The sequence below is a fragment of the Kwoniella bestiolae genome, chromosome 1, assembly GCF_000512585.2.
Source record: "Kwoniella bestiolae CBS 10118 chromosome 1, complete sequence".
In the NCBI taxonomy this organism is placed as follows: domain Eukaryota; kingdom Fungi; phylum Basidiomycota; class Tremellomycetes; order Tremellales; family Cryptococcaceae; genus Kwoniella; species Kwoniella bestiolae.
Genome location: NC_089241.1, coordinates 3,235,030 through 3,259,501, shown reverse-complemented (window position 1 = coordinate 3,259,501; position 24,472 = coordinate 3,235,030). Strand labels below are relative to the sequence as shown.

The following is a 24,472-nucleotide window of genomic DNA, read 5'->3' as shown; positions in this document are numbered from 1 at the left end:
GGAACTGCGAAATCAGAAACGAGCGTCTGGTCAAGCTATTCTTGGATTGGACTGGTAACTGGTAACTGGCAACAGCAACAAAGTCATATAGATGGATCGATCAGCGTAATATCTTGACTTGATCTGAAGCAGAAAATCAACCATTTGGCTGCTGGTGGTGAATGGATCATCGAGTAGTGAAGCCAACAAACAAAAAGACAAGCTCGATCAACCACTTGTCAACCTGTGATACATCATCACATCGTCTCGGCAACCATAACCCTACGACTATCTACACTCAACATGCCATCCTCCAAATCATTCACAGACGACAAACACTCGTCCCTCTCCCTCTCCATCCCACTGATGTCCGACCAAACCCACGACCAAAATTCCTCTCTTGGTTCGCACGACATAGAAATTGAGAGTGGACCTTCGAGAGTAACCCAACATCAGAAAAGACCAACATTCAACCATTCCACCACATCCTACTCTACTCGACCTCCCTCTTCCTCTTCTTCTCAACAGCGTGATGACCTCCCTTCCAAGGAATCTTCCGCCTCCTACCCCCCAGTCAACGAACCTTCCCCCTATTCGTATAATAATCTCGATTCACCACCCGACGAATACTATGTCTATGCGACCCACCCGCACCCGCACGCCCACACGAGGGGTGGACGGCACAGGTCGGTCAGTCTGAGTCTCAACGAAATGTGGGATAAGTCCAGGTCGGTCTGTTCGCTCAGGGGTGAAGGGGGTGTGGGGAAGTCTATGATATTGGGTTGGGTGGTTACTACCTTGTTGGTTTTGGGGGTGTTGGGGTGTTATAGGAGGGAACTGTTTGTTGGTGAGTCTGGTTTTCGTTGAGTTGTTCTTGGCCTTGGTCGTGTTCCTTGGATGTATGAATGAGAGATTGGATATTCAAATCGGATGGGATGATACTCTGATCTGTCTGTCAATCGTAAGGAAACGATATTGATGTCCTACCAGCCCTCGACTCGCTATCGCAATACCTCTCATCCCAGGGATACTACGGCCACCTCATATTTTTCGTCCTAATCTTCATCACTACCATCCCGCCCATCCCTCTTTACTCAACATTGATCGTACTTTCCGGATATACGTTTGGGGTCTGGACGGGGTTCGTGATTAGTTATGCGGCGAGTCTAGTGGGTGCGGTGCTGGTTTTTGCGGTTAGTAGGTGGAAATTGAGGGATGTGATTGGGAGGTGGTGAGTTGTCTTGTTCTGCTTCTTGACAGGTGTCTGTGTGGGAAGAGATGGTACTATAATGAGAGGGAGGCTCGAACAGGGAAATGGAACTCATTAAGTGAAGCCTACCAGACTATGTCCTGTGGCTGGCTGGGACGAGGGATGATAGCGGACAACGAGATTCTTATCAGAGGTCATTCGCTAATTCCCTGCTCTGCTTACAGTCTATCATGCTCCCCCACATCCTCAACACTCCTATCCCTTCTGTCCTCTCACCCTCACCTACTTCTGTTAATTCGAATCGCCCCATACCCCTACAACCTACTCAACGTGATACTCGCCTCGTCGCCTTCGCTGTCACTACGAACATACACAGCATGTACCGCCCTAAGTCTGTGTAAATTGGTATTACACACATGGATAGGAGCGGGGATACATAATCTCTCGGAAGCTTATGGACATGTCCACGATCACGATCATCCCCATCCACTCCGACCACCTTACCCAGATTTCGATGAAGATGGAGAAGATGATCGCTGGCCCTCGCATGAGAAGATACACCACCATCACCCCGGATCACACGAGGGGTATGATGATGATGGTAGAGAAGATATCAAGATGTATTCCACGTGGATTGGGATTTTCCTGTGTGTTGTTTTGTTCTTCTATTTGACTTATTTGACTAAGAAGACTATAAGGAAGGCTCAGAGGGAGCAGGAGGAACAGGACAGGGAGATGAGGGAGTCGGGTTTGAGAGGAGGGTTGTTGAGTGAGGAGGTGTAGTGTACGGGAATGGACGATGGACATTGGAGAACGTGGATATGAGATGAGCTTAGTCAAGGTGGGAAATATACTAGATCTATGGGGTTTTTCCAAAGTAACGGTTGTAATTCATTTCTGCTCAAGATTCGTTCCTTCGTTGGTCATTAGATTGTTTTGTTTTGTAGAATGTTAGTAAAAGGTAAAATACCATTCTCATTTGATACAGTATACAAGGTAGTCATTGTGGATGTATATCCCTATCCCCATGTGATTCGACACAGACTCGAATGTGATCCCTCATGTCATGCACGCATGCATTCTATAGCAGTATTTAGATAATCGCAGGTCTGCAAGTCCAATGAAGTAAGGGTGTAGTACAATAGTACCATGAAATCGATCCTATGATATTACCACGTGTTTCGTCGGTAAATGGTAAATGGTAAATGGTAAATGGTAAATTAATGTAACCGCTACTCTAATTAAAAAGAGGGGATTGATAACGTTCGTTCGCATAGTACTAGTATGGTCAAGTTTCAGAGTGTCACCTCTCCTCTCACTTCTTAATCTTTCACTCTCTTGCTGACCTTACTGTACAATACATCTTCAGCTCGCTTACCTGTCTATATCTTACTCTCGCATCGACCTCACCTCGACGTTCGACAGAAAGCGCATCTCACATGTCGGTGATGCAATGTCAATGTCACTGACAAGCTCACCTTCTCCTAAAAACCTATTACATCAACTACCTTCACCCCCCCGTTCATCAAATGGCACATCCACCTCTCCCGTCAAACGACATTCACCCTCCTCGACACCATCTTCCAGCTCATCCTACACCACTTCCCCCAGATCTAGATCATACACCGTAAATACTTCTACCAGCATCAATGGAAATGGCAACTCACCCAGAAATGGATATACCAAATCCGCACCTGTTTCTCCGAATGGACGAATCAGTATACAGGGTTTGACTCCTATCTCGAATATCCATGGGTTACAGCTGGACCAGATTCACCCTCAGGGCCAGGCTAGATATAACGTACCCCAGCAACAGCAGCACAATGGACAAGGGTTGGGAATAGTGGGTCCTCCCACGGCTATACCTATACCCTCACCTTCAACTTCTTATGGTAAATCTCAAACTCACCCTCAACCTCAAGTCCATGCATATTCATTCCCATCCTCACACCATGTACATTCTCAATCTCCCTCGTCATATCTTCAACAAGCTCAAGTTCCCCAGATGCCTTGGCAAGTCCAGCAACAGCAGCAACAGCAACAGCAACAGCAAGCAGGACCCTCACGTCAATCCCAACCCCAACCCCCACCTTCTCAACCTTCCCATCCTTCCCACCCTTCTGCTCCTGGCATAAGTGCAGGTAACAGACCAGCCTACAATCCTACGACAGCGCAATTTGCCAGATACAAAGCCAGGCAAATACCCCCTACTAGTAAAACAAGGTATAATGGCAATGGCAATGGGGAAGACTCAGGTATAGATTCAGATGCTACCGTCCGACCTATGGGTGGGGGACCAACGAGGAGTAAAGGTAGCCTGAGTCAACCTGATCTGACGGCCTTGAGGTCGAAGAGGGTAGAAGGGTGGACTGAGAATTTGAGGGGTAAACAGCCGGTACCTCAATTGCCTACGCACTCTTCTAGTGTGGAACACAACGACGGAGGTCCAAATGCAAATGGGAACGGAGAGATCAAAAGACGACCCTCCACCCATCGAACGAAAACTCCCCCATCAACCACTTCCAGACCACCCTCCTCTGAAATACTCGCAAAAGAAAATTGGTTACCCGCCTCACCTACTCATTCACGATCCCACTCTTCTCAGTCCCTTTCCTCCCTCGCCAGAAAATCACCGTCCACCTCGCCCAGGAGCGCCTCGTCCTTCTTCCCCATCATGTCGCCCATCACACCTTCCAGACCGAATCTGTACTCTTCGTCGGAGGATGAAGATGATCGCAGGAATATTGGTAGTACCGCTTTGCCCATATCTATACCATTAGATAAAGGGAATTCCTCATCAGACGCAGATGATGATTATTCTAATAATTCTCATTCGCCCTCGTCTGGATCGGGTTCTGGGTCAATCACATTCTCGCCCAAACGGACGAAATTCAAGTCCTCCTCTTCGGGCGGATTACGAAATAGGTTCTTAATGGATAAAAGGGGGAGTTTGGGATATTCGCCCACGACTAGTGCGAGTAGTACGAGTACTGGACTGGGCTTGACGCTGAACTATGGAGATGGAGATGGGGATGGGGATACGGTTGGAACGGAGACAGATATAGATGTGGATCGTAAAGAGAGTTTGAATCAACGTTCGGCTTCTATCGACCACGAGAGAAAAGGATCAAAAAGGGTATTAGACAAACTCGAGAAGATCTTTCAGAATTCCACGTTACTCCCTCTACGTCTCTTGGCTATTGTCCCATCCCTTTGGGGGATCTGCGTTCTGTCTCAAGCGTTAATTACGGCAGGGCTTTGGGTGGACGTCTGGCCATGGGGTGTGGATCTGACTCGAGAAGCGCTGGAGAGATTGGTGGCGGGGGGAGAGGGGCAGGTGGGCGAGTGGAGGAGGGTTGATAGGGGTGATGTGGGGATTTGTATTGCCTGGGTGAGTTTTTGTTGTCTCTTAGTACTTCTATCCGTCGTTCATCTCTATGATCGATCACTCCGCTATAAGCAAGAATGACTTTTTGTTCACTATCCTATACTAATTTCTTTTGACGTTGCTAGGCAATATGCACCGCCCACTTCTGTTTCTCCCTTACAACCGGCCTAACCCACAGATGGCGATCGTACTACTCCCTCCCATCGACAATTACACGCCTAGTATCCCTCCAATGCCTCTGTTGGCCCGCGACCTACCTCACCCTGTGGTTCCTTGGTGTCGAGAGACTGTTATTATGTTGGGTTGTCATTGGAGTCACCACCGGTTGGTCCAGGACAGTCCAAATGTGGGTCACGTCCAATGTCGTCCCTCCGCCTTCATCTGCCAACCACACCTCCGAAGATGGAGGGGGGGATATCACACCGAATCTCAGGAAAATGTCGATAGGACCGCCTGAGATACCCGAGGGACTGAGTATGTGGGAAGCGTTCAGGTGGGGTAGGAAGTGGGATTGGGATAATGTGGCGAATGAGGTGGGGTGGAAAGTCGGGGGATTGTTGCTTGTTACGTGTGCGTGGTTGTTCTGGGGGATTGAGAAGGGGACGAAAGTCAGGGTGTGATGTGGGACCGGTAGGAAAGGGAGGGTGTTTCACGGATTCAGATAGGATAAGGGATAGGAGATAATGATTATAATAGGGCTTTGTATGATACGAAAAAGACGACATTCACGAACAAACATCCTTTTCACGAAACGATTCACGATGATAAATGGGGTAAGATCTGCGATTGAACTGAGAGATGGGTGTGAAAACCTGATGCCACTTGAGACGTCATATTGTACACGCTGTTTGTAGATATGTATGAATTGGGATTTGGGATAAATCTGATTATTTGTGTGTATGCATTTATTTGGTACAACAAACTGGTCCGTCTTCGGTGGACTATTCAATCCCGCCCATCCACATACCCTTGTACTGGCATTTTTCTGTACTGTTTGTCCGGCGAGAATCCCTTCCCTATTTCCTGTATTCATAACTCATTCTGCATCATCTTTTATACCCACATATTTCCTCCTCCAATGTAACAAAGGTTCCAGCCCCTCCTCTTCTGACATCTCGACACCAATGACCCTACAAATGAACAACTCACTCCCTTCCCCTCTTGCTCCCGTTTCGGGGGATATAGCAGACCCACAAAGATCTTTAAGTAGCACACTGCCTACGATCTCACATTGCAACGATCCTATACTCCCCTTCAGAGAGGGTGGGTGCGAGGTGTGAGTTGTCCACGTATCTTCCAGGGCGAAGATGGAGGAATGGTCTGTCCTTGGGAGAGAGAGGGAGTCGGCGATGCGTTCGTTGGATTTGGATAGGAGGGAGATGGTCAGTGGGGTTGGGTGGGAGGTGAGGATGGTTTTTGGTGGTGGGGGTGTGGTCTGTCTTGTAGATGATGGTGCAGATGAGTAATGTGCATTTTGAGGTAGAGGTGAGGAGAGAGTAGGAGTAAGTGGATTCGGACTGGTATCGTCCATCAACGGATTGGGTATCTGCGCGAAGAGGCTCTTGGCCCATTGGGGGGGTTGCTCGGGCATAGGTAGTTTGGATAATGGCCATGGTAATTCGCTTTTCGGAGGAAGGGTTATACCGTTTCTCGGTGAAGGTAGATGGGTATTTTCCAGGGACCCGTTCATTATACGTTCTTGTTGAAGTGAAGCTGACGAGTCGGTCGATGATGATGATGGTGAGCTCTGCCGCTGCTGGTGATCCCCATGCGTCCTATACGGTCTCAGACAATCTGCCATTCTCGAAGGCAATCTCAACGAAAACGCTACGAGCGGATGAGGGTATAGGGTCAAAGAGGTGAAGGAGGTTAGAGTCGCTCCGTGGTATTTCGCTTTACCGTGAAGGGGCGAGTTGGGGGGAACACAGGTTACGGCTATTGCTACTGGCTAGATTGTGGGACAACAGAGAGTCAGCATTGCAGTATTCGCAAGTCAACGACACAATGTGGACGATTGTATACATTGAAAATATCATTCTTTGGCGACTCGTGATAGACAAACCTTTGTTCCAGCTCGTATAAATCTGGATGTATGTATGATGCAGCGGGAAGAGAAACCACCCACCTGCGCTACATTCCTCATCACCTCTCTCAACAAGATCGAAGGGTCCTGCTCGTCCCCTCCTGTTCTGTCTGAATATGCCCCTTTCAAAAACCGTACAGGTGATTTCCTCCATGATCGTATAGCAGATCGCGTGGATGTGACCGCGAACATCCTTCCGATATCCCTTTTGTGATTCGCTCGACAAAGGGTGATTTGATGTCGATGAGATTATTCGCTGGCTCGCTGGTTCGCTGGTTCGCTGGTTCGTCCTGTTCCTCTCTTCAGTGGGTATAGCTAGACGTCAAGATGGGATCTTTGAGGTTTGATCAGATATCCAATGTAGAATTTAACCTCGGACCGAATTGATGATGATCATCGTAAAGCACGAGTCACGTGATTTCAAGATTGGTGATGACGACGAGACGAGTTGAGATAACGTCGAGCACTATCTTATTGTTTAAAGTATTGGTTGATACATCCTAACTTATCAAGCATAGTAACGAAGCATAGAAAAGCGGTATCACGCAAGATTTTCCGTCCACTTCGCTTGAGGACCGAGGCTCAACGTATTCTCTCACCATACCCTCCAACACGGCCCACAGCCGTTTAACGCCGAGCACTCAACGATGCGTAAAGGCCCAGGTCTCTCCGCCCTCTCGCGCCAATCCATATACACGAGCTCCTACTCGACCCTCTCATCCTCCATATCCACCTCACAGATCACCTCCCTACAATCATCCCTCGAATCATTTAGAGAGCTGTTAATTGAATTCTCCATGAAGCACAAGAAAGATATCAAAGATGATCCAGCATTCAGACATCAGTTCCAGAAGATGTGTTCCAGTCTGGGCATCGACCCGCTCGTCGGATCAAGTAGATCCTCTGGCTCAGGAGGGGTATGGGGGATGTTGGGTATAAGTGAATTCGAGTACGAGCTTTGTGTGCAACTTGTCGATGTGTGTGTTTCGTCCAGGGGACAGAACGGGGGGCTGATAAGGTTGGATGAGGTGATCAGGAGGGTTGAGAGACTACGGAGTGGTGGTAAGGACAGATCTTCAATCACCGATGTGAAGGGCAAGACCAATGAGGGTGATGTGACAGAACAAGATATCCTACGATGCCTCAAGATCCTCGAACCCCTCAAATCGGGATACACCGTCCATACCATCCAATCGACAAAGTACATCCGATCAGTCCCCTCCGAGCTGAACATGGATCAGTCGATCTTATTGTCCATAGCGGCAACTACGGGTGGGCGGCTAAACAAGCGAGAAGTGAGAGGTCAGACAGGGTGGGGTGAGGACAGGATTAACGTCGGGTTGAGGGATTGTGTGATGGAGCACGGGCTGGGGTGGGTGGACGATCAGTCTTTTGCGTTCGATCATCTTTCAGGTTCAGGTGTAGTTGAGAATCAGATCAGAGGGGATGTTTGGATCATCGCGGCTACCAATTTTGAAGTTGTCTGATTAGTGGTGATGGCAATGTACTTGTATGATTATGTGTTCGATATCCATGTATCCTTTGTACAGTATGCATTTCACAGCTGCATAGATGTCATGTTCTTCTCATCTCGAATCAGCCTTGAATATTGATCACCGCGGTCTAGTACCACACTCGAACCTGTGTTGATGTGGGCAAAAGGAGCGTTGACAAAGTACAGAGGGTGTATGAGACTCGCCATCAGCTCTGATACTTTTATGAGATACGACATCTGGGACCAGGATTGACTCACTCCTGCGAAAAGGATCAATCCATGTATGAGCACCAAAGATAATCCCGTTTGCATAAGAGCTATACACAAATATGTCCCGGTGTCGAGGGAGTTGTGTGATTTTGCGAGACCGAGATAGGGTTTGAGTAGCAGCCAAATGGAGATAATGGACATTAAGAGAAAGATGGTTTTGAAAACTGCGATCGCAATATCTGACTCGGTTCTGCGAAGCCGTATCGCCGTATCGCAGTCATCATCTGTCGACTCGATGGGTAGCAAACAGATCACGTACCTGTAGCCAATCGAGGTGTGCACGATCAGAATCTGCGTAATTGCCAGAGTCCATATCACGAAGCCTATTGAGATGAAAGAATGGCAATGAGTCATGTCAACGACCGACTGAGGCTAGTCCATAGCTTTCTCACACTCACAGAAACCTATCAAAACATCTAATGGTAAGAAAGGCTTTGCGCCGCTGGGAGGAGTTCCATTGGACATGCTTCCATTGATCTTCATGGGAGAGTCAGACTCATGCGCAGATTTCATGTCTGGTTGTTCGTCGATATCTTGATCAGGGGAGTTCATCTTGGAATTATACTGAATGGTATGATACGGGTCGGGTCAAAACAAAGAAATTTAGTTTAACTTGGGGTAATGCAACAGATGTATGACAGATAAAGTAGGTTGATACATCACGACACCACCTATCACATGGTATGGTAGCGTACTCCATGCTTCGGTAGTGGTAGTGCATACTCCGTCTACTTGATGGGATCATCATGTCTTACTCAATCTCAAGTCGTGTTTCGACTCCTTTGAGATTGTATTTTTCATTTTCAGCATTGGACAGTCCGCAGTCCTCATTAGAAAATGGTGGCAACGGTCACTCGTCCGAGTACGATTGTCCTCCGCCTTTGAGATAGCGGTGCTGAGGAGATGAGGGGGAGTTGTGATATGAAGAGTGATACTCGAGCACTTTCATTTCTCAATTTCCCAATCCGTACGCTGTCCTTTGTGAAAGATCAGCATGTTTGTACATGTACACTGGCCTATATTAGTGCCGTTTTACTTCGGGCACACACGACAATCTGTCTGACCGATTAAGCGAACACAAGTCCATTACAGCTGACCTTGGCTCCTGCACCGCCAATGAGTAGTCAACTATACTGTATGTTGGCAAAGGATGGGTCTCAAAGCGGGCAGACGATCATATAAGTTAAACAGCTTAGGAATCGAACGAAAGAAAGCGATCAGGGGGTATATAATATCGATATATGTTTTCTCATACTCAGCGTCTCATCAGTGGAGAACGAGGGAGTACTGTATCACCTCAAATGCTGCTCCATTATATATATATATATATATACATATGACCGCTGGTCACGTAGCGATGTACTTGTGCAGAACATCACTCCCCATTCTTCTGAAGCGTCACGAGCAATCAAAACTACTGATATTCAATCAACATAACAAATCATATAACATGAGTTGGTGGTCGGTCACTTCGACACGAAATATCGTGCTTTTTGGTGAATTGCATTCTCCCTCATGCTGCCAGAATAAAGTTATAGACCATTCGAGCGATGTACGAATAGCTGACGAGATATTTTGGTAAATAGCCTTTCTCAGCGCTTTGCTCTGTGCTGGATCTATTTCATCTTGGATTCTGGCGCTGGTTGGCAAACTGGAGTATGTCTAATGTTATGGAAGGTTTCACGCAAGGTGATGAGCTGATATATCCATAGAGGTCAGACGATGCTCATTGTCTTTACGATCCTAGGGATATTTGGTACTCTTCTCGGCATATGGGGGTACTGTGTGAAGGATTCTTTGCAATCAGGTACATCCCAGCTCGACCAGAAATCTAGGGCGCTTGCTATCCTTGCTCTATGTCTACTGGCAGTATCTGCTGTATTTTACACTATGGCAAATGTATGGGTCAGTCTGTCCGACCGCACGTACGTGGGAAGTCTATTGTTGATATGTTTTGATACAGAAAGGTTCAAGCACATCAAGCGATCAAGTTGCCATCAATACGCAGAACTTGACAGAAACATCACAAGGCATGTACGACATCATGAGGAACGATTCGGATTACACACGAATGCGCGACGCAGCTATCATTGAATGGATAAGAGGAATCCATAAATGTGAGTACATCGATCTTTTTAACCACGATGAAGACTGATGAGTTCTATACCGCTAGTCAACGAAACGATGAAAACTGAGCCATAACAAGAGCTTTAGTATACGAGATGGAGTGAGAACAGGGAGAACCCAAACGTGAAAAGTATATCTTATAGAGGAAGAAGATTAGATGATATAGTACATGCTCAAAAGACACAAAAGGATTCAAAGGACAATCATTGGGATACCTTATTGTCTAGCTGCGGCTTCTCTAACGGGAGCTGTACGTACCAAACAATCATGAGCATCAGTACAGATTCTTCAACATCAACTATCGTTTGAGATGTAGTACGAGTCAAGTGGACCCACCGAAATAAGGATGCTCTTGACTCTCCTGAGCGGTCAGTCTCTCCTGATGATCGTATCTCAACAATTTATCCAGGAAATCAACAGCCTCGTTGGAGATGTATCGTTGATTCTCGGACGTTATGAATCGGGACCAGGGTTTACGGGGATATCGACCGAGTATATCATCGAATTGCGAGTCAAGGTCGATCTCGTATCTCTCGAGGCTGGGTGAGGGTATCAGCGCGTGTCGTCAGAAACCAAGTAATGGCGATACCAAGAGGACTACGGTCAATGGCATGGGAGATGGTATACTCACTAAATGAACAGCTCATCGGTACCTAACACTTTCGTAATCTTCACTAACTGATCTGCGTTGTCGTGTCCATGGAAGAAAGGTTCTTTTCGGAAGATCTATACAGTGTATCCCTTGAGTCAGCCCTTGTTCACTCAACTGCTGTTTGAGAACGGTGGCGTAATGCCATAACATTTCTCACATCCCCTTCTCTCCAAATTAACGATGTCGGAACTCTCTATCAAATCCCTCACAGTCCTTTCTCCAGACTAACCCTAGAAAAGTGAACCCACTCACCATACTAGCGAACATACATCCCAAACTCCACATATCCAAACTATAATCGTACTCCTGGAAATCCACCAACAGCTCGGGTCCCTTGAAATATCTAGAAGCCACTCTGACATTGTACTCTGTTCCAGGGTGATAGAATTCTGCCAATCCCCAATCGATCAAACGGAGCTGCGAGATGAATCAAAAAATCAGCTTCACCTCATTACGGAAGGCAGAACTCGACGAATCCTCTTGGTACCCATACCAACGAGACTCGTCCAAATTACTTCTCTGAATCCACCTCTTCATTCTTCCTCATCCTTTTGGTCAAATAATTAAAATGAGACAATCCACTCACAGTCCTCTTCTCATGATCGATCATAACATTATGAGGCTTAACATCCCTATGCATTATACCCTTTGAATGACAGAAATCCAACGCTTTGAGCAGTTCGAACATGTAGAACCGGACGTCGAAGTCGGTGAATTTGGGGTAGAGGGTTTTGAACTCGACGTTCTGTAAACACATACGTCAAGACTCAAGTCAGCTTGTTTCATCCACCAAAGATTTCGTAATATAAGACGATCCTAGGAATGAATGATGAACATCACCCGCCAGGCTCTATCTTGTCTTCTTGCCTCCTCTTTTCCCGTGACAACTCAGACCCCCCTTCCCTTTTCACAATTGACTTTCCTTCCCCTCTGATCACACTTGCCCTTATCTCCACGGTCCCATCTTCCTTTCCTTCATATCCCCTTGCCTTCCCCCTGTCCTCCCTCCCTACCCATCCAACCTAAATCAAAGCAAAGCAAAAAAATCACCCACATTAACATACTCCGTCACAATACTCGGCGTCTTACTCTGATTATCCCTTACGACATCCAACAACCCCACCACATTAGGTCCCCCAGCAAGGTTCTGCAAAATCTTAATCTCCCTCTTGATCTTCTTCTTCTTGACTGGTTTCAATACTTTCACTATACATTTTGAATTTGAGGGTAGATGGATCGATTCGAATACTTCGGAATACTTTCCTCGACCGACTTTACGGACTATTTCGTAGTTGTCTTGAATTCCCCATTGGACTACTAGGTTGTCTGTGAGGTGGGGAGTGTTAGCGTGGGCAGTTCTGGGGAAAGGAGAGGGGTTGGATGGTGTGAATAAGGGGAATGAGTGGGAAGGTGAAGAGTAAGATGGGAAGATGAAGAATGGTATAACTTGATGGATGATAGGTGATAGCATGCAATATACCATCATCGCAAGCAACGAAGAGTAGTTCATCGTCCGAAACAAGCACTCACCATAATCCCACCATGATCTTCCCAACTTATCATTAACATTAGCGTATACTCGGGCCTGCGATGTGGTTGTTGTTGATGGGAAGGATGACGAGGGCGAATGTGAATGTGAATGTAAGTAAACGTTTGATTGATATTGGAATAACGTGAGTGTGAATAAGAGGGATATTCGAACACATCAGCATCTTTTCCTTTGCTATTTCCGACGAGAAGGAGACAATACCCACCACACTCCTGCCTGCAGCCATATTGATCAACTGAATATCTGTAATCTCGACGAGGAAGTGAGAAGGAGGGAATTGATGATATCGTGACGAGCTGTTTCGTGGCTGTTGTTCTTTTCTCTTTTCTACCAGAACCAGCTGATTTCTCTGAAGGTGATTGATTGTTCTGGTGTATACGATGAGATGGAGACGAAGATGATACCTATGAATATGGTGTTGTTTGAAGCTGAGATGTCCACTATTCAACGTCTGGATATGCCGAGCAATACCAAGCTAACAAAACCATCCTACTCACTTCACGCTCGGATACATTTAGTGTGGTAAGCTGACGACCATTTTCACGTGGCGGAGATATCACCCGGCTCAAGCTGTTTTCGGGATTACAATTGAAAGTGGCATGACAGCCAAGTGGAGGTAGTCCACTTTTGTTCTGTTGTCGATCTCTACCTGTTGTAATGTCGTCATGATGGATACTATGACTGGTAGTCTCGATGAGACAACTAGATGCGACTGGTTTTACTTCATCCCTTCCCTTTTACCTGCTTCAGATCGATCCTCAGTTTATAGATCCAGATCCACAATTAAGAGTGATGCATCGATACATCAGAGTGAATCGCATAAATCGTCATGAATCGTCACCTTCACATTTTACTCACATCCAGCTTCAAAGGTATATAACACGGACTATCTAGTCTTCCCCTTCCCAATCCCTTCCCATAATCCATTCAATGTCCCTCCTCCGCCCTACCATCCTCCGATCAACCAAACCACTCCTAATTGCATTTAACAAACCACCAACTCGTAAACCCCTCTTATCCCTACCCAGCGCACACAGAACATTTACCAGTACATCCCTCAAAATGGTCGCTCCAGCAGGTCTCTTCTCAAACCGATACGAAGTCAAAGACATGCCCGACCTCACAGGAAAAGTAGCAGTCGTAACAGGTGGATCGAGAGGTATAGGCGAAGCATTAGTCGGCGACCTGATTCAGAAAGGGTGTCATGTTCACCTTCTATCGTCGACGAAGCAACACGCAGAAGAGGCGATCGAGCATTATAAAGAGCATACATTCAATGCCAATCAGTTGATCACATTTCACCAGGTCGATCTGGGTACTCTCAAAGATGTAGTGTCCGTCACGGAGAAGCTCGCCAATGAGTTAGATAGATTAGATCTCCTATTTTTGATAGCTGGTATCGGAGTAGCTCCCTTCGGCTTGACCAACGACGGGATAGGAAATCATTATGGAGTGAATAACCTCTCTCAGATGGTCATTACCGACGGACTATTAGACCTATTAAAGAAGACCAGTGGGCTGAAGAATAAAGGTGCGAATAACGATGAAGTTGAGAAGTTCTCTACTAGGATCATTAGCGAATCGAGTGAGCTGCATAGGGCTGCTCCCGGTGATGTGAAGTGCGAGAGTCTGGAGGAGTTCTGCGTGGAGAGGGACGCGGCGATTTTGTATAATAGGTCGAAGCTTATGAAGTGAGTTATTACCATCATATTCAACTTACACCCTCTCATCTCATTTACAATCAAAGAATCCAATCGATTTGTCCTATCCTCACTTCCGTCATCATTCCTGTCCCATCTTCCCATAACCTAATCCATCATATTATCCATCCAGCCAACTCATATTATTCTCATACACCTATACGGTACAATGCTAACCTCCAACCCACGCAGCATCCTCTTCATCCGCCATCTCGCACTGCACCACCTCCCCTCCCTCACCTCCACCACCCCAATCCTAGCAGCCTCAGTCCACCCAGGAGGCGTCGCAACAGAACAAGAAAAAGGTGCTGCCCAAGCGTACCCCATCCTCGGATCCGTCCTGGAAGCTGCATCAAAAGTCCTCTTCATGTCCCGTGAACAGGGGGCGGAGTCCGCTCTCTGGGCGGGTGTAGGGCAAAGTTTCGCGCAAAGGCGGGAAGAGTGTCAAGGGAGGTACTTTACAGAAGCGGATGGGAAGGTTGATACGGAGACGGAGCAGGCGAAGGATTTGGATCTTGCCAGGAGGGCATGGGAGTTGGGGGAGAGGGTTTTGAAAGAGAAGGTTGGGTATGTTTTGAAGCATTAAAAATTTCATATCGAATTGGATTCTGATAATGTGCATAATGTAAATCAATCGCTTTGTGTCATATCATCTAATGTCAGATGCAACATGTATAGTACTTACGAGCATAATGTACAACATCGTCAGTCAATCGATGATATCCTTGAAGTGCAATGCGACCCAAATGTCTTATCTGTTTTGCTCAGCTACTCCCGCAGAATTCCAGAAGATACTTCGCATTGCGAGCACAAACACTAGCCATATATATGTACAGATAGACTTTACATACACAATGTCCGAGAGGTAGAAAAGCAAATCCACAAAGAATTGATATCTCAAATAAAATACAAACGACCAAATTACCAAGATGTTCAAACTCCCCAAATACACCCCCATCCTGATGGGCCCCTTCACCTCCCCACCTCACCCAGCATCTCCCTCAACTCCCTCTCTTCCTCCCTCCTCTCCATTCTAGCCTTGATCTCCTCTTTCTTCCTCTTCACCTCCATCTCTTCCCTCAAATTGGTCCTGGACTTTACAGCGCTCAAACCAGACTGTCTGGCTCGTATCCTAGCCGCAGCGGAAGATTGAGATTTGCCCATAGCACCTTGCGAGGTCTTGGGTTTCAGGCTCGTAGCCGTAGGGGTGGGCTTGGAGGTATTGAAATTCGATGTGAACGATTGATTATCCCTCGATTGCGCTGATCCAAAGGGTTGAAGTTGTACCGTACTTGTGATCCTGGGTGTGGATAGTACAGGTGGAGGAAGCATGGGTAACGGTCTCTCAGGATTGGGTTTGATGGTAGCCTGCATTCGTGCCAGACTCGATGCGGTAGGTAAATAAAGTGTAGATGATCGATTGATAGATGCTGGTCTAGTTGATGATGAACCTACTCGGGGAGTTTCGAAGGATGATGGAGGAGGTGGGGCAGGTCTGGCATTTCGGATAATCTCAGCTTGAGAGGCTTTCTTGGACATTGCCAAGCTCGAGGAGACGGATGACGATTTAGGTAAACCCAAGGTGTTGGTAGATCCAGATGCGGCTCGGTGCATACCGCCTGGAGGAGCAAAGTCTGGTATCTTAGCTCGTCGAGGTGCTTGTGAACCGCTTTGGCTCATCATCGTTTGGGCAGATGTGGATCTGCCTCTATCCTTTTGAGATTTAGGTACAGCAGACGAAGTTGGAGATCGAATGTCTTCCAATACTTCTGGATGAGGCTTGATGACGTTGGTCAGATCCGTAGATCGTCGACGAGTGGCGGTGGGTTTTCGAGCTAGAGAAGCTTCGAGATCAAAGGGAATGCGTCCATGAGGGGGATCTCGAGGGGCGTACACCGAGGTCTTTCTCGGCATCGTCGGTGCTGGAAGAGGAGGCGATTGTACAGAGGGGATTGTAGCAGCTACATCGGTTGTGGGAAGGGTAGAAGCCTTTTTGTTGCGCAAGAACCCAAATCGAGACGAGATGCCACGACCTAAGACGTACAATTCAGCTGTTGTACATTTCACGAAAGTCAGTATAGTCCTTGACTCACCTTTTTTCCTCAGCAGACTCGACCGCCTCTTATCTCTCCTATCTCTCATGACCTTCATCATATCTTCTGTACTCTTCCCCTTCTCCTCACCAAGCAAATTAGCGATACTTTTTCCAGCTTCTCTCAATGATCCAAGGTAATTTGGACCATTTGAAAGTCTTGTTCTTTTCGCTTGGCGGCCTTCTTCATTAGATAGTGTTGCTGTCATTGGGGCACCATTCGGCGCAGACGGAATGAGGTGAGTAGTCGATGTTGACGATGTGAGTTCGTGCTTTCTCTTCGCTTGGGCGACAGGAGGTGCTGTTGAGGGCTGATCAATTCTTGACGCACTCGATGGTTTCGCGATGGAGGATGACGAAATTTGTCTTGATCCGCTCAGCTTAGGTGCAAGAGACGTTTTGGAGATTGACCGCATTCTATGAGAAAACATTGGATTAGCTTGACTCCTGGGTCCAGCGTAGGGGGAAAAGCTCACTTTGCAAACTCCTTCTGATGTGCTTCAGCATACCTATCACTTCCACCAGTACTACTGCTTAATCCCCATCCCCCAGTTCCCAGCCCTTTATTCACCTGGACCAACTTGTCCATTTCCGCTTTTCGTCCTTTCAACAACTCTTCGCCAAACATAACTCCTCCAGGCAGCTTTGCATTCATCTCCCTCAATACCGCTTGAGCAGCATCCGAGAACTGGTGGTTGCTTACTCCGCCTTCAGCGGTTGGCGAGCCAAAGACCATTCGACTAGGTGTAGGCGGAAGAGGAGGGAATGATCCTGGCACAGGAGGTTGAGGGGAGATCGCTCTGGCGAATTGAGGAGGAATAGCAGGAAGAGGTGGATAGATTGACGAGATACTTGCTGAAGTCGCGCTTGACATTGCGGGCATCGATTTTCGACTTAACCCATTTTGAGAGAGAGCAGTTGTTGAGCCAATTGACGATCTGATAGGCGCCATTGATCTTCGTTCTTTGAGGTTGTGGATATTTTTCGCTTTGCCGAAGAAGGGCAGCTCGTCATCCTCATGCTCGGATTCGGGGTCAAGTCTGGGTGATGTAGGTGTAGGTGAGCATAGTCGGACGGTACTTGGTCTTTCTAACAGGGTGATACGAGAGTGTCGTCGAGGTACACCGACTGTCGATGCAGGTGAAGGAGGGATGGATTCGACCACTTCTTCGATGGGACCTGATGCGACTTCAGGCTGGGATTCTGCTTCTAACTCCGGTTCTGGATCGGCACCTTGACTCAATTGGGAAGATGCGGAAGTGCTTCTGCCAAGCAGGATTTTGGATCCGCGTCGAGTGAGTGATGTGGCGAGAGCTTTCATCGAGCTTGTCGATGACACCTTCTCGTTATGATGACCTGACGGCGGAGGGACAGATCAGTCAAAAGCCATATTTATGCAATTTTAGCCGGAGATAGCTCACCACCGAACTCGCCGATTGCTTCTCCATTATTCGCACTCTTCCAACTACTACAGCTACTTGACTTGGTCATCCCACTTTGCTTCTTCGGTGAGATCAAGCTCGCTCCACTCTCGCTGAGCATCTCCCATGCGTCAGACGCCCTAGATTGGACGCTCATCATTGAGTCTTTATGTTTCAGTGGTGTAGGCGCGAGTGCGTTCATGTTGTTGAATGTGATGGTCTGAGGCAGTGGAGCTACGATAGTCAGCTTTGCGAGTTGTCTTTGAACACAATTTGAGGGAGCTGAGACAATATTTGGTTTGGTATGACCTTCGGAAAAAAAGAAGAAGTGATAGTCCTCATTCTACAGTAGGACTGTTGAGCTTGTAAAGTTGTTCATCGTGAGGAATATACCAGGCGTCGTCCCTTTCACAAGCGATAAGAGAGAAGGAACTCACATGAGATGCTAATGGAGTGGGAGGTTCTGATGAGCTTGGTTCAGGGAACATATTTGGACCCGGTGTGGGTGCGGGTGAGGGTATGTAGAAGTCCAAGTCGTTTGCATGAGAGATGGCATCTATGCATCTTGTTTACGGCATCAGCATTGATCATATGTGATCAAGACGATAACACTGTAAGATAGTGTATAGCAGAATATGATAGGTCGCACGACACGACTTGTCACTCACAGTCTTCCAGCCTTTGGATCAATTCGACATTCTACGTAGTGAGACCATTTAGCTGTCATCGTCGAAACTGACGAGAAAGGTAGTACCCACCTTGCCGCTGGCCTTCAATCCATACCTCTTTGATAAAGAAACAAGTTGATGTCTCTTCAGAGCATTCAGAGCCGCGGAACTGGGTAGGTAAAAGTCAGTAGAAAATCGATCAACCCGGATTATCCGAACTATCATCCTGGACTGGCTGGTAGTCGAAGGTGCACTAGACTCACTTGCGGAGGATCTCATCCGCCATGTTTGACGATGACTTGATGAGTGCGCAAAAAGAATGACTATGGTGGGTGATGAGATGAGTCAGTGGTATATATACAGAAGAAGAAGAAGGAACAAGCAGTCTGATGTTGTTGATGTTTTTTTTAATTTACGTTTTTGTCTGTGCTGCTTTGTAAAAGAAGTCGCGGAAGTAGATGATCGTTCAACGTGATGATGATGTTACTCTCCCACGGTGATCAGCTATCATGACAATAACAATAACGACAACAACATCCGTCGGAACAGATAAATACAAATACACATATACAAATACAAATGCAGATACAGATGCACTCCGTTTGTGCAAGTCCTTTTGAACGAACGATAGGTCAACAAGTAACATCGACTAAACATTCTCATCTCGATTGGATAAGACAATACAAAATGCCTCCACTGGGCGTCAAAGACCTAACGATGCCGTGAGTATCAACCTCCCGACCAATTATTCCAAAAAACCCGACTGATCGAGTGTCCTCGGATTATCAGCGCAGCGGCATTCACAATGGCCATCATCCTCACAGCACACGTCTACAATTCCATCAATCACGCTAGGCTAGACGCAGCTATAGCGAGGGATCAGAAATTGACAGAGATTGAAGAACAGAGGAAGAAGAGGTATCAGGAGTCTTTGAGGACGATTGAGAGGAAAGAGAGGGAGAGGGAGATAGAAAGTTAATCATAAAGTGGATTATGGAGAATCGGGAATCGTTGTATTGCTCATATATACCCAGTGAGTGATATATCACGATCCATTGATTTTGCATACAAACATAGTTTGTTTGCTCCTCTACATTTACTGGTATCCTTGGGACGACCAAGCTGATATACGTGTACCAATCAGTTTGGATGATACCTCGCATAATATCATGTATACCTCGTTGACCTTCATAATACACAATGGTTACAACAGTTGCATCTCCTTCTTATATACTATACTTTGATCTCCTTCCATCTACTCGACTTGTCATCCTTTCCTTTCCTTCCCGCTATAATCCACCGGGTCCCATCCGACAATTCCGCTTGACGCAAGGCAAGAATAGATACAAAGTGTATAACTAAGACTAAAAATGATTATAATGGGTAGAAGTAAATGTATACAACGAAGATTACAATAAGATTAACTGTCCTCGACATCAAGTTCCGACAGCGACAGGGTATTAAAGTGCAGGGTGTGTATGGTATTATAAAGGTATATCAGGACTTGCTGATCAAACGATAGTCTGATGATTATACTGGATTTCTTTTCGGTAAGAACCTCGCTAATGTCGATCTTTTTGATTATCATGTTGTGAAGGTGGATCACCATTCCGACCTGGGCAATCCGAACCTCACGACTCCCTGAGAATCGAAATGCCTCGTCAAGTCGGTTATTGCTAATCACCTCAATGTCAGCTCTCGCCCCGTTGACACATATCAAACTGAACTCACGAGGCGCTACATAATCCGTATCTCTAACAATATCAAAAGCCTCCGTAGTAGCCGTATCAAGTGGCGGACCTCTACCATCCATCCGTCATCAGCCCTTCCCTCACTACATTGTGGCAGCTATAAGTGCACAAACTCACCCAGTTATACGCATCAACAAAGCATGTAATCTGAACCTCCCCACATACCTCACACTAACATCTGGAAATACAAAGTATATCCCAGGTGCGTTGGAGGTATCATTCATCTCTGCCGGAGCAGCCACGAGGGTCCCATATAACATCGAGACCTGTTCGCCCTCTGGCGAAATGATCATTGCTGCGTCTTCTTCCTCGGGGGTCTGAAGACTTAGATGGCATATCAGGAAGGGGAGTTCGTCGTATCTGTATACGAGAACAACACAAAAACAAACAAAACGAATCACAGAATTAGCCTTGTGTCATATCTTGTCGTAACCTCCCAGGGCGGTTATGGTAATCGGGAGAAGAGAAGACGAGCGGAAAAGACACCCACGGTATTATCAAATCCCCCTCCGAGTCCCAACAATCCAACTGCAATATCAACGGTGGGGCTAGGGGTAATCTCGAAAGATAGGCACCCTGGAACGAAGCGCCCAATATAGGTTGTTGGATAGGTGTGATTCGATAGGTCCTATAATATCAACCAACCGGTTGGGATGAGCAGCGCAAACAAAGATAAGCTTATCAACTTTAAACAACGAGAGAGGGACGAACCGAACACAAACTCACCTGCCCAAATCACCATGATTTATCCCACCTAGGTTCATGGTTTCTTCTTCTCCTTCTTCGTGTTGCATCTGCATTTGATTGAGATAGAAGATACAAAATCGAGTCGAATTATATGGGTGTCTGGATTAGATTAGATTATATAGATCAAGTTGATCGTATTGTGTGTTGTTATCTCTGTTTCAGTCAATTAGGTGGTTTATGTCGATCTACTGAGCACGATCTAGGTAAGGCCATTCGATGGGATCTAATTATAAGGATTTTTGGTTGTTTGTTTGTCTGTTTGTTGTTCTCGATCCTTTGTTGTTTGTGATTTGTGTGTGTTGAAACGAGTGTCTTTGATTGAATGTGTTTGTCGCTCTACGAAATTCTCTGTTAATCGAGTTTGTCAATTTTGTTGTTTGTTTGACCAACCTAGTCTAGGTCACGGATGTAAAGTATAATGGAGGGTTGAGGGTGGATTAACTATAATTAAAGGCGGAACGGTACGGCGAACAAAGGAGGGGAGTAATAAAATCAAGAGCAGCTGGGCTATATGAGTCGGGAAGGTGTATTATAAAAGGTGAAGTGAAGTATAAAGGAATTATAAATGATAGATTACGAAAGGAGTGTTCTGCAAGTCAGGTATTATAAAGTTTATTTGAGAGATCAGATTCGATTCAAGGTAGTCGTTATTATGTTTTAAGGAAGATAGATGGATGGGTTAGGAAAGAGTAAAAAGGATGTGGGGGATGTTCAACATCGTCGACCCATTATATCATGTATCCAAGAGTCGAACGAATCAAATCCAAATTCAGAATTACAGTCCAACCAAGGTGATAATGATGGTGATGGTCCAGAGGAAGAGGGGGAAGGAAGATCCGGTGATCAAAGACCGTTTTCAAGTGTTTCGATAAGCGGTGCGAAATCAACAAAGTTCCCATCAAGATCCAAAGTAAAGGAAGGGGGTCCGCATGGCATGACAAGGCATGACGTGTAACAGAATTCCGACGGTAAGTCAAACCAGAGGTTGAGGTTGAGGTTGAGGTCATATGGATCACAAGGACCAAGGGGTGTATCGTGTAGTATCGTGTCAAGATAGAGTTATTTTAGTTTTTGTTCCAAGTGGCGAAACCAGGGAGTAAAATTAGCGCAGTACCAAGGAGAGAGAAGAATCGTTTGAAGGAGATTAAAGTTGAGTTCGCGGTCGGTGCGGTGTGTTTTATGTTTGTGTGTCAGGTTTGCGAGTGAGGAAACACCCAGACACAGTCACGAGTCACCAAGGAACGGTGGATTTCATTAAAGCGTACAAGCGGAGCACGAGGGGGCATGGCCATATCCGTGTAAAGCGCATAGACGCATAGATCCAATGGTCCAGACCCCGTCCAAAGGGAAGGTGTCATTGTAGATTCCGACGAGGCGATCATCGGATTCGGACCACAGGTAAAACAGACCAAGCGAAGGTTCAGTTTAGCATAGCAATGTCAAACGCCAAAATAGATCCAAATCGATTGAGATACCGTTGTTAACCGTCCAAAGCAAAAGTGATCGAAAGGAATCGTATTCGGTCATAGCCATAGTCGCAGCGGCAGTAGAGCGAAGAAGAGGAAGTAAAGGATATTCCGTTATATCAGCCAAGAATTCCTTTACACGTATGAAATGATGGGAGACACCGCCTTCGGATTCTGCAAATCCTCATGTGAAATGGAAACTTACGTAGTTGTCTCCTTCCAATATCAGAAGGATCACCAAGGTCGAGTATCGCTCCTGGAGGAGGGGAGGAAGCAGCGGTCGACAAGATACAGTACTTTACGCCTGTGATCGGGGAAACGCACGTCGAATTTGATATTCCCCTTGTTTCTCGTATCCGAATAGTCGTATTCGGTTCGTCCAAGATAAAGTTTAGCCTCAACTTGACACAAGGACTACTGTATCTATCTGACGTTCGTTGAAACGCGTATAATCGAGCTGTGTGACCTCCCTGCTGTGGTGTCGTCGTAGTCAAGGTAAGAGAGGTTGGTCTGATTGATCGCCGACAAGGTTTCGATATATTGCCTATGTATATAAGCTTGAAAGTCGAAACTGCTTGGAGAGTCGGATTGATATTGATTAAGTTAAGTTTCGCAAATGTGGACTTTAATCTAACTTTTGTTTTATCGATATGGTGAATTCACGGAGGATTTTTCTTCTTTACCTTTTCCTTTTTTTCCTTTCTTTTCTGTGCCGGTATTGTACCCCTTTTCTGGATTGGGTCAATGATTGGTAATATAATGCGGATATGGTGTTTGCCCTACTTCGGGATGCTGTACGGTGTTCGTGTTGGTATCGGATGCACAATTGTATGGTTGGTAGTAACCAAGAGGTCAAAGGTCAAAAGACCCACGATTGTCGAAAGTAGACTAAAAAGTTACTAGCGTAGTTCCTGGAGGAATGTTTTTACGTTTAATTATCCTTCTTTCTGTGCGATAGCCTTAGCGTATGTTCCCAAATTCCGGTATTTGATGTTGTAGACCCTTGGACTGCGAAGATCTCGGGACTGATTGAGGCGGTGTGGTAGGTAGACAAAGACGGTTTAACAATGGTCGAGCAAGATTGTGTGTGGTGTTGGTGTCTATAGAGATCAAAGAAAGAAACAAAGAACAGACTTAATCATAATGATGTTCTCATGAGTAAGAGTGTGATTCACCGAATGCAAAAATTGACTTGCTTACAGTATCACTTGATGATGACCGATGTGTGTTATTTTTTTGGCTCTGATTGGAAGACAAGAGATGGAAGTTGAGACATTTGCATCATGTGGTTACGTCAAGAGCCCGAGCAGCGAAGAGTCAGAGGAATGTCCGAAGACCCATCCATCCTACAACGTACATCCACGATGTTGTGCAAAAGGAGAAAGAACCTCCGGGAAAGGGTCACAGCGCGCCAGCTCACCGAGTATGTATCAATGAATGAGTAAACGGTTCATCCGAGACATCTCATCACAGTAGTAGTACAGGTTCTCGTCATATGCATATATTGCGTAGGGTACTGATGGGCGGAAGGCAAGGAGGGGAAGTAGGGGAAGTGGGTATGATATATTCCCGATCGTATGATCATAATCACGAGATAATTACGGCTACTGTTTCCACCTCCCTCCTTGAAGGCATCGTGAAAGCAGCGAAAGCAACGTAGGATCGCTGTGTACTCGATTTCATCTCATTCAATCGCGACGAAGAAAATGGGGTCGGCGCAATCCAAAAGCCGAATCATCAAGTCCGGTCCGCACGAGCAGACAAGAACAGGGGATGAAATGGGAAAGAAGAGCAGAGCGAGAAAACAGGACACGAGTTTGATTGAAAAACTGAATCAAATCACTGTAAAACATGAGATATGAGACATGAGACAT

At 46.2% G+C, this 24,472-nt stretch overlaps 9 protein-coding genes across 9 annotated transcripts; 5 read left to right on the top strand and 4 right to left on the bottom strand.

Moving 5' to 3' along the window:
* Window positions 1-282: 282 nt before the first annotated feature.
* I302_101242 (uncharacterized protein) lies at window positions 283-1,972 on the top strand (the record flags this gene model as incomplete). The annotated part of the gene is made up of 3 exons (XM_019191245.1): window positions 283-826; window positions 970-1,210; window positions 1,414-1,972. 3 exons carry the CDS (start codon window positions 283-285, stop codon window positions 1,970-1,972), a joined length of 1,344 nt encoding a protein of 447 aa, XP_019047993.1.
* A 676-nt stretch (window positions 1,973-2,648) lies between these two features.
* Window positions 2,649-5,197, top strand: I302_101241 (uncharacterized protein; the record flags this gene model as incomplete). The annotated part of the gene is made up of 2 exons (XM_019191244.1): window positions 2,649-4,580; window positions 4,703-5,197. The coding sequence occupies 2 exons, from the start codon at window positions 2,649-2,651 to the stop codon at window positions 5,195-5,197; spliced, it is 2,427 nt and encodes an 808-aa protein (XP_019047992.1).
* A 416-nt stretch (window positions 5,198-5,613) lies between these two features.
* Window positions 5,614-6,852, bottom strand: I302_101240 (uncharacterized protein; the record flags this gene model as incomplete). Its single annotated transcript, XM_019191243.1, has 2 exons — window positions 5,614-6,525; window positions 6,703-6,852. The coding sequence occupies 2 exons, from the start codon at window positions 6,850-6,852 to the stop codon at window positions 5,614-5,616; spliced, it is 1,062 nt and encodes a 353-aa protein (XP_019047991.1).
* Window positions 6,853-7,307: 455 nt separating this feature from the next.
* On the top strand, window positions 7,308-8,147 carry I302_101239 (uncharacterized protein; the record flags this gene model as incomplete). The annotated part of the gene is made up of 1 exon (XM_019191242.1): window positions 7,308-8,147. One exon carries the CDS (start codon window positions 7,308-7,310, stop codon window positions 8,145-8,147), a length of 840 nt encoding a protein of 279 aa, XP_019047990.1.
* Window positions 8,148-10,768: 2,621 nt separating this feature from the next.
* On the bottom strand, window positions 10,769-12,979 carry I302_101238 (casein kinase II subunit alpha; the record flags this gene model as incomplete). The annotated part of the gene is made up of 8 exons (XM_019191241.2): window positions 10,769-10,800; window positions 10,889-11,091; window positions 11,184-11,278; window positions 11,457-11,621; window positions 11,791-11,949; window positions 12,259-12,530; window positions 12,735-12,789; window positions 12,959-12,979. 8 exons carry the CDS (start codon window positions 12,977-12,979, stop codon window positions 10,769-10,771), a joined length of 1,002 nt encoding a protein of 333 aa, XP_019047989.2.
* An 836-nt stretch (window positions 12,980-13,815) lies between these two features.
* Window positions 13,816-15,039, top strand: I302_101237 (uncharacterized protein; the record flags this gene model as incomplete). The annotated part of the gene is made up of 2 exons (XM_019191240.1): window positions 13,816-14,444; window positions 14,646-15,039. The coding sequence occupies 2 exons, from the start codon at window positions 13,816-13,818 to the stop codon at window positions 15,037-15,039; spliced, it is 1,023 nt and encodes a 340-aa protein (XP_019047988.1).
* A 386-nt stretch (window positions 15,040-15,425) lies between these two features.
* Window positions 15,426-18,920, bottom strand: I302_101236 (uncharacterized protein; the record flags this gene model as incomplete). Its single annotated transcript, XM_065869254.1, has 8 exons — window positions 15,426-16,486; window positions 16,547-16,962; window positions 17,022-17,901; window positions 17,967-18,186; window positions 18,404-18,522; window positions 18,635-18,665; window positions 18,725-18,803; window positions 18,898-18,920. 8 exons carry the CDS (start codon window positions 18,918-18,920, stop codon window positions 15,426-15,428), a joined length of 2,829 nt encoding a protein of 942 aa, XP_065725326.1.
* A 401-nt stretch (window positions 18,921-19,321) lies between these two features.
* Window positions 19,322-19,613, top strand: I302_101235 (uncharacterized protein; the record flags this gene model as incomplete). The annotated part of the gene is made up of 2 exons (XM_019191238.1): window positions 19,322-19,356; window positions 19,424-19,613. 2 exons carry the CDS (start codon window positions 19,322-19,324, stop codon window positions 19,611-19,613), a joined length of 225 nt encoding a protein of 74 aa, XP_019047986.1.
* A 623-nt stretch (window positions 19,614-20,236) lies between these two features.
* I302_101234 (uncharacterized protein) lies at window positions 20,237-21,179 on the bottom strand (the record flags this gene model as incomplete). Its single annotated transcript, XM_019191237.2, has 5 exons — window positions 20,237-20,310; window positions 20,366-20,436; window positions 20,503-20,745; window positions 20,876-21,013; window positions 21,112-21,179. 5 exons carry the CDS (start codon window positions 21,177-21,179, stop codon window positions 20,237-20,239), a joined length of 594 nt encoding a protein of 197 aa, XP_019047985.2.
* Between the last annotated feature and the right edge of the window lie 3,293 nt (window positions 21,180-24,472).